This window comes from Maniola jurtina, chromosome 25 (genome assembly GCF_905333055.1).
Source record: "Maniola jurtina chromosome 25, ilManJurt1.1, whole genome shotgun sequence".
In the NCBI taxonomy this organism is placed as follows: domain Eukaryota; kingdom Metazoa; phylum Arthropoda; class Insecta; order Lepidoptera; family Nymphalidae; genus Maniola; species Maniola jurtina.
The window spans coordinates 681,307-696,782 of record NC_060053.1 but is presented as its reverse complement, the minus strand read 5'-3'; the positions used below and the strand labels follow the sequence as shown (position 1 = coordinate 696,782).

At 38.7% G+C, this 15,476-nt stretch overlaps 1 protein-coding gene across 18 annotated transcripts in view; it reads right to left on the bottom strand.

The window, feature by feature from the left end:
* Positions 1-15,476, bottom strand: part of LOC123878072 (heterogeneous nuclear ribonucleoprotein L) — a 366,077-nt gene that overhangs the window by 248,902 nt on the left and 101,699 nt on the right. For all 18 annotated transcript variants that reach the window (XM_045925113.1, XM_045925116.1, XM_045925118.1 and 15 more), the window contains exon 2: positions 12,701-12,817. In XM_045925113.1, the coding sequence (XP_045781069.1) occupies positions 12,701-12,817 (117 nt within the window). The remainder of the gene's footprint in view (positions 1-12,700; positions 12,818-15,476) is intronic.

Below are 15,476 nucleotides of genomic sequence, written 5' to 3'. Positions count from 1 at the left end.
CTTCATACAAGCGAAAAGATTAAATCATTTAGTTTTAACAAGGACAGTGATATAAGTATACCGAGCGGGACAAGGACAACGTTTTACATAATACTATTAGTAGGCGTCACCTTACGTTGTGGACTTGGGACTAGTGAGTGTCGCTTTTTTACGTAGTAATAGCAAAGTATAAAGAGCGACACAATAGTGCGATCAAACTAATAAACAGCGGTGTATTCGCCCATCCTAAGCGCCATTTCGCTCTGGGATAGCGGTCATTAAAGGTGTTATTTCCAAAAATCGTGGAAAACGTACTTATTTCTCAATTTTTGGCCGGCAGCCTAAATATTAATTTTCTAGGATATAACTCGAATAATTTGTCTAAAAGACTTGCTCAGTAGTGAGCCGGCAATGGGTATATCACGATGATGTTGAAATCAGGGTGGGCCGCTAGTTCAAAGCACAATTAAACGAAAATGTAAAGCAAAATTGTTCAATGTTCACCGGAATGTATACTGATAGGCGAAATCGATTGAAACCATCGCAGGAAGAGTTCGCAAAGGAAAATTGGAAACTTTTCAAAGAAAATTCCACTTAAAAAGCTCTGGGATGTAACATTTTTTAGTTAAAATCTAGCTACATTAACTAGATGAGTAACTTCGGGATTTATATCTCCCAGAGTCTTTGGCACACGCTTGGATTCACATAGTTGTACTACCTTTATATAAGAGTGCCTCCGTTTACGATATCTCGATGCGATATAAAGTTTTCCAGTTCAGTTATTTGGCAATACTTTTTAGATAAAACACGGCTAAGACATAGTTGCAACTTTGCAAGGTTTAAATCTATGGTATACAAGGTTATTTGACTTTAGACTCGACACTTGTAGGACGGCAACATAAAGTGCTTAATATAATATGCAATTAATTACTATACCTAAAATCCCTATCAAAAAACTGAAAAAATTGTAGACGGGATAGTATGGATTAGCGCATAATCCATAAAATAGTATTTTTTTCAGGTTTTTTTGTAAAGTTTTTTTTTTAAATTGTCATATTTAACGTGATAGAGGCTATAGTAACAATTATAGTAACATGTGTTCCGTAAAAGTTTCAACTGGCTACATAGCAGTAGGTATACCAGTATAAAGTGTCAACCCCTGTCAGATAGACGGACAGACAAATAGACATCGGAGGATTAGTAATAGGATCCCGTTTGGCTCCGTTGGGCACGAAACCATAAAAAGGACATATTTTCATATTAAGTGTATCAAACAATAATAAAAATAAGCCAATATAAAACCGGTCGGCAAGGTCGGGCATATTAATCCAAAGCCAAATTTGGGCCGAGCCTCCTATTTTCTTTGATCCCTCGATAAATTGGAGATGGACAGAATTTGCAATATTTCAAATTGAAGGTCGATAAATCGATAAACCTATTATTAACCCCCGACCCAAAAAGAGGGGTGTTACAAGTTTGACGTGTGCATCTGTGTATCTGTCTGTGGCATCGTAGCTCCTAAACTAATGAACGGATTTTAATTTAGTTTTTTTTTTTTTGTTTAAAAGGTGACTTGATCGAGAGTAGGTATTCTTAGCTATAATCTAAGAAAATCAGTTCAGCCGTTTGAAAGTTATCAGCTCTTTTCTAGTAACTGTAACCTTCACTTGTCGGGGGTGTTATAAATTTTTAATTTACACTTGTATTGTTGAATTAGGTACTCGCTAAGCGGTAACAGGTCTTAGGTTGAAATCTATAGAGGGCAATTTGACTTGAGAAACGGTTAAAACGAGACAGCACTATACTGCTGACATGAATCCGTCTCATTTTAACTGCAGCTTAAGTCTGAGCAAAGTCAGAGTGCACTCCATAGGTAGATCTCACCCTTACAGTTCTGTAAATTTGCCTGGAAGAGATCATTGTAGTGATAATGTCGCCCTTTGTTTTTAAGTCTATCCTGTATTTAATTCGTTTAAAAATAAATAAATAAATAAAATACCAGCTTAGTGGTTAAGATTTCGGACTTTGAGCTATAAGACCCACCTGTCAACCAAATTTCGTGATTCTAGGTCAACGGGAAGTACCCTATAGGTTTTCTTGACAGACACTACGGACGGACAGACAGACAGACAACAAAGTGATTCTATACGGGTTCCGTTTTTCTTTTGAGGTACGGAACCCTAATAAAAAAGGTCTGGCCCTCAAACTGCAATATTAGAGAGATAGCCAGATCTCTCTGATATTGCAATCTGTATGACTTAAGTTTTTGCCGAAAAAAAAAAAAATCGCTCACCGACTGTCAGACATGGGCGGAGCCCCCAAAACTGACGAAGTCGCGGGCTAAAGTTAGTACATAATATAACGTGAATGTTAAAATAAGGACATACTCCATACATTTACGTAGCCCTCCTCGAGAGTGTCGAAATAAATTTCCATAAGGCGAATATATGGGCGGGTACTCGTATGTAGAAAAAATTCCTTCCATTTCTTTTGTTTATTCAGTTGGCACTACGCGATGCTAATGTTGTCGAAATATTGGGGTCTTTTCGCGGCCATTACGCTGTGATGTGGGGTCGCGTCATGACGGATTGTCTCTAACCCTCAGCGTTTATGTAGGCGGTATGGAAATATGGATATGGAAATTCTTCTCTTTACTTGACGACGTCTTACATTATTTTATTATATTACTTACTAGCTGATGCCCGCAGCTCCACCCGCGTGGATTTAGGTTTTTCGAAATCCCGTGAGAACTCTTTGGTTTTCCGGGAGAAAAAGCAGCCTATGTGCTAATCCGGGATATTATCTATCTCCATTTCAAATTTCAGCCAAATCCGTCCAGTAGTTTTTGCGTGAAGGAGTAACAAACACACACACACACACACACACACACACACACACACACACACACACACACACACACACACACACACACACACACACACAAACACACACACACACACACACACACACAAACTTTCGCCTTTATAATATTATAGTGTGATATTAGTGTAAAGTGTGATTTTTAGGGTTCCATACCTGAAAAGGAAAAAAGGAACCCTCATAGGATCACTTCTTTGTCTGTCTTGATAGACAGTCTTTCTGTCCGTCTGTCAAGAAAACCTGTAGGTTTTCTTGGTAGACACGACATACGGACCCTACCCTACTACCCTACCCTATAGGGTACTTCCCGTTGACCTAGAATCATGAAATTTGGCAGGTAAGTAAGTCTTTTAGCACAAGTAAAGGAATCAATTCGAAAACAGTGAATTTGTGGACACTCACTCACATTTGTGTTCACAAACACACACGTCACAAAAAAGAATTTAAATGTTTAAATGAAAAAAAATCCCGCGACTTCGTCTGCGTCGATTTAGGTTTTCAAAAATCCCGTGGGAACTCTGCTTTTTCGGGATAAAAAACCTATGTTCATCCCCGGGGTATAAGCTATCTCTGTAGCAAAGTTCGTCAAAATCAGTTAAACAGATGGGCGTGAAAGCTATCAGAAAGACAGACACACTAAAATTGAGTTTAGATAACTGCATCCGAATCAGCGCCTTTTATCGAAATATTTTGAATCAGAGGATGCCCGCGGCTTCGCCCGCGTGGTTTTTGGTTTTTTTCAAATCCCATAGGAACTTTCCGGGATATAAAGTAGCCTATGTCATTCCCCGGGATGTATCCCAAGTCTGTACCAAACATTAAAACTGGTTCAGTGGTTGGTCCGTGAAAACGTAGCAGACAGACAGACACACTTTCGCATTTATAATATTATTAGTAAGGACAAGGATAAGGATTTTGCAGCCATTTTATATCATAACGCAAGTTCAAGACAGATTGTCCCGAACGTTTATGTAGCGGAAACTGGATATAAGGATATGGAAATATCTACTCTCCCTCGGCGATATTTTATTGTATTGCGAGAAAACAGAGTAAGTTTTCAGAGACGGATCTCTATTCATGCCAGCTATCAAACGGTTACAGTACAATGCATAAATAGGTCATCATCATCATCATCATCATCAGCCTGTGGACGTCCACTGTTGGACATAGGCCTTCCCTAAAGAGCGCCACCACACCCGGTCCTCAGCCTTCCTCATCCAGCCACTTCCCGCCAGCCGCTTAATATCATCGGTCCATCGTGCTGGAGGGCGTCCCACTAAATATTACTACACTTAATAAATAGGTACTATTATTATAATTAACTGGAGGATGCCCGCGACTTCGTCCGCGTGGATTTAGGTTTTTAAAGACCCCGAGGGAACTGTTGCACTTTCCGAGATAAAATAACTATGTAAATTACAGGGACGCAAGCTACCTCGGTACCAAATTTCATACAAATCGGTTTAGCGGATGGGTTATTAGGAATCCCGTGGGAACTCTTTGGTTTTCCGGGATAAAAATTAGCCTATGTCCGTCCCCGGGATATAAGCTACTCTGTACCAAATTTCGTCAGAATCGGTTAAACTGTTGGGCCGTGAAAAAGTAGCTGACAGACAGACAGACAGACAGACAAACTTTCGAATTTATAATATTAGTATGGATAGTGTGTCTGTCTGCTAGCTTTTTACGAGCCATCTGTTTAACCGATTTTAACGGGTACAGAGATAACTGGCATCCCGGGTACGGTCCTAGGTTACTTTTTGTACGGAAAATCCAAGATTTCAAGAAGGGTTTATAAAAAAACTAAAATCACTTAGAAGAAGTGAAGACATCAGGCTAAAGATTACTTACTGCAAACAAAAATAATTGCAGTTTTCCCTGACGTTACTACAAATTCATTAAAATAAAAATAAAATAATATTTGTTCATTCAAAAACATTGTTTAGGTAAATTGATTAGGTAAGTATTATCAGGTATAGGCAATGGTGTGCCTTGGAACTTACTGTGTGGCAACTCATATTGAAAATCAGCACTGAACCGTGACAACTAGGGTAAGCAGTGCTTTTATGCCTCTATGATCTGCACGCCACTGGGTATAGGTAATTATTTTCATCTTGGTTAGTATTTCAAGCTATTCCATTAGGTAAACTACTTTACTATAAAGTAAAATATCACACTAATATTATAAAAGCGAAACTTTGTATGTGTGTGTGTGTGTGTGTGTGTGTGTGTATGTTTGTTACTCCTGCACGCAAAAACTACTGGACGGATTTGGCCGAAATTTGGAATGGAGATAGATAATATCCTGGATTAGCACATAGGCTACTTTTTATCCCGGGAAATCAAAGAGTTCCCGCGGGAATTTTAAAAAACCTACATCCACGCGAACGAAGTCGCGGGCATCAGCTAGTAATACATACAGTTATAGCAAATTAAATGGTAAATAAAGAAAATAGCTCTCGAGGGCGAAACACGAACTAAACAAAACAAATAACAGTAAGCAACTAAATAAACAATAAGTAAAACAAATCTAAAAATCTAAGACCTAAGACTCTCTTGTTCGAAATGATTCAAGCAATATAGAGACAAAGATAAAGCCTTTCACACACCGATGCCTCCCCTGATTTGATTATAAGCAACACATCAATTTATTAATAACTAGAGGATGCTCGCGACTTCGTCCGCGTGGATTTAGGTTTTTAAAGATTCCGTGGGAACTGTTTGATTTTCCGGGATAAAAAGTTGCCTATGTCATTTACAGGGACGCAAGCTACCTCGGTACCAAACATACAAATCGGTTCAGCGGATGGGTTTTTGGAAATCCCGTGGGAACTCTTTGTTTTTCCGGGATAGGCCGTCCCCGGGATATAAGCTAATCCTGTACCAAATTTCGTCGGAATCGGTTAAACTGTTGGGCCGTGAAAACGTAGCAGACAGACAGAAACACTTTCACATATTTTATAATATTAAGTATGGATAGTATGGACTATACACCATAGTATAAGCGAAATCGCTTCGAATTAAATAATTTACCTTACCACAAACCGATAAAACGTTGGAAGCTTTATAATATTGAGAAAATTTATTTCATTTATTTTGTATAAAGCTTGGTGTGTTTCAATCATAACAAGACAATAGTGTCCAAATTGAAACCTCGGTATTGCTTTCAATCGACGAAGCTATAACTTACAAGATGGACGCAATAGACATAAACAATTTCTCTTTGTATTTAATGTATCAATTGTATATGTACATGTATCTATGTATTTTGCAAGCGGCTTTTCTTCCTTTTTATAATCCATATCCGCTAGCGACAGCCTAGTGAATATACGTGGGAGATCGGAGTTTTAACCTTTTAAAATAACAAGTGTAAATTAAAAATTTATAACACCCCCGACAAGTGAAGGTTACAGTAACCAGAAAAGAGCTGATAACTTTCAAACGGCTGAACCGACTTTCTTGGATTATAGCTAAGAACACTATCAATCAAGCAATCTTTCAAACAATAAACCAAATTAAAATCGGTTCATAGTTTAGGAGCTCCGATGCCACAGACAGATACACAGATACACACGTCAAACTTATAACACCCCTCTTTTTGGGTCGGGGGTTAAAAACAAATATGACTGACTGACTGATCTATCAACACACCACAAACTACTGGGTGGATCGGGCTGTTTCGAAAGTCGCGGAATAAGCTAGTCATAAAATAAGTACAAGCATTTAAGTGAATAGCAACAGCGGGGAAATTGTTTTCTTTTCTCAAGCCACCTTGTCACCCCACTACGACGTTAAGTACCCGGTTGACAAATCGTCGAATCAGTCAAGCGTGAGCGCGCCTGCTTATTGAATCCTGCCTATGTATTAGTTTTTTAGGGTTCCGTCTCAGTTTACGACAGTTAGGGAACTTCTAACAAGACGTCACTGCCAGGTGTCAAATGATGGTCAAATCTTAGTAAAGTCGCAAGTAGCCCCATTATAGCCCAATTTTTCTATGATTTCACGTCACTTTAGTCTAATATTTGACATAATATCGTCGACATATCAAAGTGAGAGTTCCCTCACTCTAATTCACTCTGGTTCGGAATTAAGTACAGTATAAGTGGCCACAAAAACCCAAAAATAAGTTGAACAAAAATAACAATATGCCCGAAAGTTCGTAAAAGAAACAATAGCAAGAAAACAAAGTGCCTAGTCATATAATGTAACTTATGTGAACAGAAACATGAAAGTTGTTAACAAGTTGGATACTCATATTATTATGTTACATATATACTAGGTATGTATGACAAATCACCATATAAAAGGGCTTACGCAAAACGTATCGAGTGGAACCATGAAGTTAGGAGTATGACTTATCCAAGTTACGTTTTACATACGTTTTAACAATCGACCAATGTAACTTATATGAATGAACAAAGAAAGATAAGGCAGAAGTTCACTCTGGTAATAGTCATAAGACATAACTTCATGCAGGTACTTAACAACTAAGTTCTGCTATATGTACAGCAGGTACTTGGGAACAATTGAGACAGCAAAAATTGCTATACTTTTTTTTCCGGAAAAGCATGAAGAAAATGGTCACATTAACCCATTGTGTCTGTCTGTCTGCTACCTTTTCAAGGCTCTTTTGTTTTAACCGATATTGACGTTTGGTACAGGGATAGCTTACATCTTGAGGAAGAATATTTTGTCCCAGAAAATCTAAGACTTTCCAAGGGATTTAAATAAACCTAAATTCACGTGGACGAAGTTGCGTGTATCATTTATTTGATACATAGATAATAAAATTCATATCCTGGTACGGTGGAACACACAAAATTTGGATACAAACATACATACACATACATACATACATAGACTGCTAAAATCATTACCCTTCTTTTTGGCTTTGCCGCAGTCGCGTAAAAAGGTGTATAGTACCTAATTTGAATAAATGATTTTAATTTTGATTTGTGTTATTGAGTAAAAACAGCGTTACAGCACCAACTTTTAATCAAAGTACATAAAAAGTAGCATAACAATATGAACATTGCGAGAAAATATGTCACAAAAGCTCATAAAAGAACAAAAGTTGTTCAAGTAGGCATAATACAAATCACAATATAACAAGGCTCACGCAAAACGTAGTAAGTAGTCTCGACTCGAATCAAGTTACATTTGGACGACGTTTTAGCTCTCACTCACGCAACAAGTGGGATATGATAGTGCCTGTTACATGCAGGATATACACTTAGTATGATTTTTAACCCCCGACCCAAAAAGAGGGGTGTTATAAGTTTGACGTGTGTATCTGTCTGTGGCATCGTAGCTCTTAAACTAATGAACCGATTTTTTTTTTTTTTTGAAAGGTGGCTTGATCGAGAGTGTTCTTAGCTATAATTCAAGAAAATAAGTTCAGCCGTTTGAATGTTATCAGCTCTTTTCTAGTTACTGTAACCTTTACTTGTGGGGGGTCTTATAAATTTTTAATTTACACTTGTAGTATATTAGGTTAGGTACTACAGTACCTGGGTACCAGCCAGGTAACCTCTCCGTGTGCCTGAGTGGTCCTTTTAGCGTTCCGTACCTTAAAAGGAAAAACGGAACCCCTATGGGATCACTTTGTTGTCTGTCTGTCTGTCCGCCTGTCGTGTCTGTCAAGAAAACCTATGGTACTTCCCGTTGACATAGAATCATGAAATTTGGCAGGTAGGTAGGTAGGTCTTATAGCATAAGTACAGGAATAAATCCGAAAACCGGGAATTTGTGGTTACGTCATTAAAAAAAAAATTAAAATGTGTCAATTTTCATTCAAAATAAGATAACTATACCAAGTGGAGTATCATATGAAAGGGCCTTTACCTATACATTCTAAAATAGATTTTTATTTATTTTTAACCCCCGACCCAAAAAGAGGGGTGTTATAAGTTTGACGTGTGTATCTGTGTATCTGTGTGTCTGTGTATCTGTGTATCTGTCTGTGGCATCCTAGCGCCTAAACGAATGAACCGATTTTAATTTAGTTTTTTTTTGTTTGAAAGGTGGCCTGATTGAGAGTGTTCTTAGCTATAATCTAAAAAAATTGGTTCAGCCGTTTAAGAGTTATCAGCTCTTTTCTAGTTTTCTTGTAGAAAAGAAGGTGAGATAACCGTTAGGTTCATAATATTATGTCAATAGACAAATGTCAAGCTGTCAAGATGGACGTTGCCTAAATACATAATTATTTATTTGAAAATGATGTTTTGGAAAACTCAGATACTTTGGATCGTCGGGGGTGTTATAAATTTTTAATTTACACTTGTTATATACTTAGGTATTATAATTTTTGATTTATCGTGCAAAATGTAGGAAAAAATACCCGAGTACGGAACCCTCAGTGCGCGAGTCTGACTCGCACTTGGCCGGTTTTTCACAATTGGATTAACTTACAAAAATTCTGAAAGAAGAATTTTTTCAAATACCAATTGAACTTTAATAATCGCACTGACTAAAGAGCCATAAAAGACTCGAAAAAAGAAAGGTTTTGGATAAAACCATAATTCCAGAATAGCCACATAAAAACTGTTAAACAATGAGAGGGTAGAATGGCAGAGAATCAAAGTCAGATCGAACTTGTCCGCCCGTCGGATTACATTGACGACAGTTTAAGAGCTTTAGCAATGAGAGACTGACAAAGTTTGTGAGATCAAAGTTGGACACACTCGGCTGTATGATTCAGTGATTCTCCTTCTTGTATTTATTACTATTGTTTTCGAGTTATTGTTAACTGCGATCTCACATGATGGCAAGTGATGATGCAGGCTAAGATGGAAGCGGGCTAACCTGGAAGGGCAAAAGGTCATTTAACCCATATTCCTTTGGTTGTTGGCATCGTACCGGAACGCAAAATCGCTTGGCGGCACAGCATTGCCAGTAGGGTGGTAACTAGCCACGGCCGAAACCTCTAGAAATTCCTCTTAGAAATTATTAAAATTCCAAAGCTCTGCCGGGAATCAAACCTATGACCTTCCACTAATAAGGCCACTGCGCCAGAGAGGCTGAGTCTGCATGTGTATATGTTTGTTACGCTTTCACGCAAAAACTACTGGACGAATTTGGCTGAAAGTAATAGAGATAGATTATGCCTTGGCTACTTTTTATGCCGCAAAAACCCATGGCTCACGTGGGATTTTTTAAATATATTATATGCATGCGGACGAAGACGCGGGCATCACCTAGTCTTACTATAATGAACTCAGAATTTTCTCCTCTCTCATTTGACATCCCACTCGATACGAGAGCAAAAATCAATGAAATAAGTAAATAAATTCAGCTTTTTAGGGTTCCGTACCTCAAAAGGAAAAACGGAACCCTTATAGGATCACTGTATTATCTGTCTGTCAGCTGTCTGTCAAGAAACCTATAGGGTACTTCCCGTTGACCTAGAATCATGAAATTTGGCAGGTAGGTAGGTCTTATAGCACAAGTACAGGAATAAATCTGAAAACCGCGAAATTGTGGTCACATCATTTAAAAAAAAATTAAAATGTGTTTCAATTTTCAAAGTAAGATAACTAAGTATACCAAATGGGGTATCATATGAAAGGGCTTTACCTGTAGATTCTAAAACAGATTTTTATTTATTTTTATACATAATAGTTTTTGATTTATCGTGCAAAATGTTGGGAAAAATACCCGAATACGGAACCCTCAGTGTGCGAGTCTGACTCGCACTTGGCCGGTTTTTTTAACTACAATACCGGAGCAAACAATTGCAATCAAAGAACAAGAAAAGGTGAACTACATACAATTTCTCAAAACAGTATTTCTACTACAGAAACTATCAAAATCGAATCAAAGAAACAACGCTTGGGATAGTTTGCTCAAAGTTTGCGAAGTGACGAGCAGAGTGCAGAAATTTAATCTGATAATAACACTTTAGATGTTTCTGCACATTTCTTGATACTGTTTCAATGATTCTAGGAAACTTGAACTTTCTCGTGTGGCCTATATTCCACAAAGAGTTATGATTTTAGAGCAATGTTATTTCCTTTTCTTGGGACGCAACGTGTGGATTAGTTGTGACAACGGATACATTTCGATTGGGATTGTTAAGCAACGTTGACCCAAATCGGTAACCGGATGGGTGACCGACTTTGGAGGTTCAAATTTGACCTTTTGGTTTGGTTTCCTCCATGCCTCGGAGAATACGTTTAGCCGTTGCGTCAGAGGGTACCGGTTATTATCACTAACACCTGATAACAATTATAACCTAAGAGTCGATATCTTGTTCTCTTAGTAGAGTTTAGAGAAGAGAAGGAAGGACGGACGGACCGACAGACAGGCAGACAGACAGACAGACATACAGACAACAAAGTGATCCTATAAGGGTTCCGTTTTTCCTTTTGAGGTACGGAACCCTAAAAATAGCAAGCTGATGATGATTGTGTTCGGTTTGACAATTTGTGGTATACACGTCTTTTCAGAACCACTTTTACCCTAACTACCTGTTAATTATTCCGAATTCTGTGCCATCGAACAAATTTTTATTGAGTGAGAATATAGGCTACTTAACCTTCATGAATTGATATACAATGAGCCAAAAGCTCAATTTGCTATAATCCGCCAACCAGTCAAACCAAAAGTCAAACTTTGCAATTAGACATTGTGAGGTCTACATCTCCTGAGGATGCTCCGGTGTCGGGGCGAAGCGCGCGTCGAGTGGTGTTGGAATTTGTGTGGTGCTGCGTACCATACAGATTTCGTTGGTTTGGCGGATTATAGCAAATTAAGGTTTTGGTTCATTGTATATCATGGACTTCCGCAAAATAACGCCTGCTTCTATAATACATTCATGAATTGAGTTGGTGTTTTGTATCCCTAATCTGTCGAGATTTATTCCCAAACATTCCTAACATTGCTAAAGTTGAGTCCGAACGCAGTAAATCCAACGCTTGTAAAAGAAACACGAAAAAGGGATCCGAATGTGTAATGAGGCGGATCGGCTACGGAACTTGGCATTCGTTCAAGCAACAGGTCTTCGATTGTTATTTTTTTTTAACCCCCGACCCAAAAAGAGGGGTGTTATAAGTTTGACGTGTGTATCTGTGTATCTGTCTGTGGCATCGTAGCTCCTAAACTAATGAACCGATTTTTTAGTTTGTTTTTGTTTGAAAGGTGGCTTGATCGAGTGTTCTAAGCTATAATCCAAGAAAATCAGTTCAGCCGTTTGAAAGTTATCAGCTCTTTTCTAGTTTTCTTACAGAGGTTTTTGTGTCGGGGGTTCTTTAAATTTTGAGTTATTTAGGTTACAAATCTGTGCTGAACCGATTCGAGGATGGATAGGTTGAATAAAGGATGATAGGTTGGTAGGAGGTATAGGTTGAATAAAGTAAGGGCAGTTTGAGATTTTTCATCTCACTGACAGCGAAACACAATAATGTTAGAGTAGGTAAAATGAATCTAACAGTTCTTGATTTAGAGTCTAAAATTCTGTACCATCGATTTTATCATCATTATGAAAGGGCTTTACTTGTACATTCTAGAATGGATTTTTATTTATTATTTTATAAAAAATACCCAAGTACGGAACCCTCGGTGCGCGAGTCTGACTCGCACTTGGCCGGTTTTTTAATAAGAGTATCATATCATTATCAATCAGCCACTCAAGGAAATACAGTCCATTATCAATTTATCAATTTTATCATTATCAATAACTCCCATATTTATTGGTCCTTCGAACCGGATGCATTACAAAATCTGCTCTGCCCTGAACTGCTCCGGACTACGTCGCCTGAGTCTCATGCGCGTGCGCAGGTTTCGATCTTTTAGTTCGGGATGAACCACTAGTTTTTAGATATTGTAAGTATGAGGCACTCACCACAGTGATGGGGTATGCGGGGTTGATGATGGTGTAGAGCAGGATGTGGTTGGGGCGCGCGGGCGGCTCGCGCTTGCGCCGCGGCTCGCCCGACATATTGTAATTGTTTCCATTACTCTGTAACAACGGAAGAAAATATAGATTATTAATATGCTGGAAAACTAGAAATACTGTCGCATACTAGTGGCAGAGTGAATCGACTATATGTCAAATTTTAGGCTATGGTGAAGTAAAATCAAAAAAAAATAAGGCCACTTTAAGGCTACCTGCGTCAAATGTACGGTCAGTCTCAGAATTCGAGTAGCAATTCCGCGAAACTCTTGCATCAAAAACTTGTAGCACTTATGACCTTTTTCTATATTAAAAAAAATATTTCTATTAAAAAAAAACTGTAAACCGCCACACACACCTAACGCATGTGCATCGCCGTGCCACGCGAATATGATTATTAAGGTGCTATACGACTTATGACCTTTGACTGTACCTACTAAGAATTTACAAGTTTATTACCTCACTCAACTCTACATTATATCACTCAAACTCAAAATCCTTAAATTTTGAATTAGGGTCTCTATAATTCTAAAGCTGTGATATATATTATTTAGTACCTATACACTATCTGACTATTATAGTATCTATATTAGTATCTTTAGTTTAATCCATCAATGACTAACACAAATAAACCCGCACAAAACTAACAAAAAAAAAATTGAATCTATTCATGTCGCCATCACTCTCCTCTCCCGTAACCCTGTAAGTAACATATAAGTAGTATGCACACACATGCGACACGAAATCCATGAATATATTAAAAGTAAAACGCGTGAAGTGCGTGCGTTAGGCGGATGCGTGTTTAATGATGATTTATTTGACGGGTATAATTTGACAGTCATATTTTTTACGACAGATGTGACACACAGGTGCGTGATACTTTTCAGGGTCCCGTAACCGAAGGTTACCAACTGCCAACGGTATGCTCTATTGGCGAAAAGAATTTAATATAGCGCTGTGTCTGTTAAGTACAAATAATAGAGGCAAAAATGTTGATCAACCCATTTCCGCCCCACTACTGAGTACGGGTCTCCACTCAGAATGAGAAGGGTTTAGACCATAGACTGCCACGCTGGCCCAATGCGGATTGGCAGACTTCACACACCTTTGAGAACATGGAGAAATCTCAGGCATGCAGGTTTCCTCACGATGTTTTCCTTCACCGTTAAAGCAAGTGATATTTAATTGCTTAAAACGCACATAACTGAAAAGTTAGTGGTGCGTGCCCGGGATCGAACCCGCACGTAACCTGCACTTGGCCAGCGTGGTAGAGTATGCCTTAAGCCTTTTTATTCGGGTCTCCTACCCATGCTCAGTAGTGGGCCAGTCATGGATAGATCATCATGATGATGATCAATCTAATTAAGGAAAAGGTGACTGACGGATAGACTTACTGATCCATCAACGCACAGCTCTAACTACTGGACGGATCGGGCTGATTTGGCATGCAGATAGCTATTATGAAGTACCTAGACATCCGCGAAGGATCCGTTCAACCCCTAAAGGGGGTAAAATAGGAAATCGAAATTTGTGTAGTCGCGGACACGCGGAAGTCGCTAGTAATTCGTATAAATCTCGGTTTTGAGTGATCTATGCGACATAAATGAATTCGCTGCAATTAAATTATTACATTTCGTCGTCTCGAATCGAAATTACCACTGCAATGTAATAAATAAGGTATTTTGTAAAAAGTTGCCAAGCACGCGAAGACGTATGGGCACCGCATAAATACGTCACCTCGCACACTAAAGTCAGGCCGTGAATCAAAACACCCGCCACCGAACGCAATTAAACGTCAGTGTGTCACTCGCCTATAAATCAGCGTACGACGTACAGAGAACTTGAGTCACAGAGCTTAATGACTGCCACAGTTCACGGCAGTTTTGTAACTAAACTAAACTTCGCGGCTTCACCTACACTGGCAGGCGTCAAATGTAGTCTATAAACGATTATGAATGAATGAATGAATGAATGAATATACTTTTATTGTACACCACAAAATTAGTACAGAAAAACACATAAAAAGCTCAACAAAATATAGGTACAATTTGGCGTAGCCTCAAAGATGCCTATTCGCTCTTGCCTTGGAGGTATTTAGGTTATACGGGCCTTCAACACCTAAGTGTCATCAGAAACGGAGACCAGACCCGTTTCTCCGGAGTAGGTTGAATGTCGACTAAGTACATAAGGATGCCAACGTTCACGGGTTTTGCTATTCTCTAGCAGAATCGTGAAGGAGCACACTTCCTAAGGTATACCTACATATATGTCGCACCGAAGCCAGGAGTCAGCCAACTCCCTTAGGGATATAGCTAACGCCCGGGAGAAGTTGTAAACGACAACTCAATCAAAGCTATTTCACTAAACAATGTAAAAATTATTTAGACAAAGACCGATAACCAGGCGACATTGCATCGCCTATCGGTCATAAAAATTAAGTATTAGACATTTACTAGGTTTTAGGTGGTTTTAGTTCCGCGGTCATTATCTCTACCCCTACAGTTAGATAGGTGGATAGACCTATTGGTGCAATACACGAACACAAAATGGATAAAGCCATAAATATGTCATAGCACACTATCAATCTATCAATTAAACGTCAGCGTGTCACTTGCCTGTACAGGCGTGTTTCCACGAACCGCCGCACGACACGATTTACCGTCGCGACAAGAAATACGACGTAATGAGTATGTTTGAATATTCGTTTATCCACGAGAGATGTCTT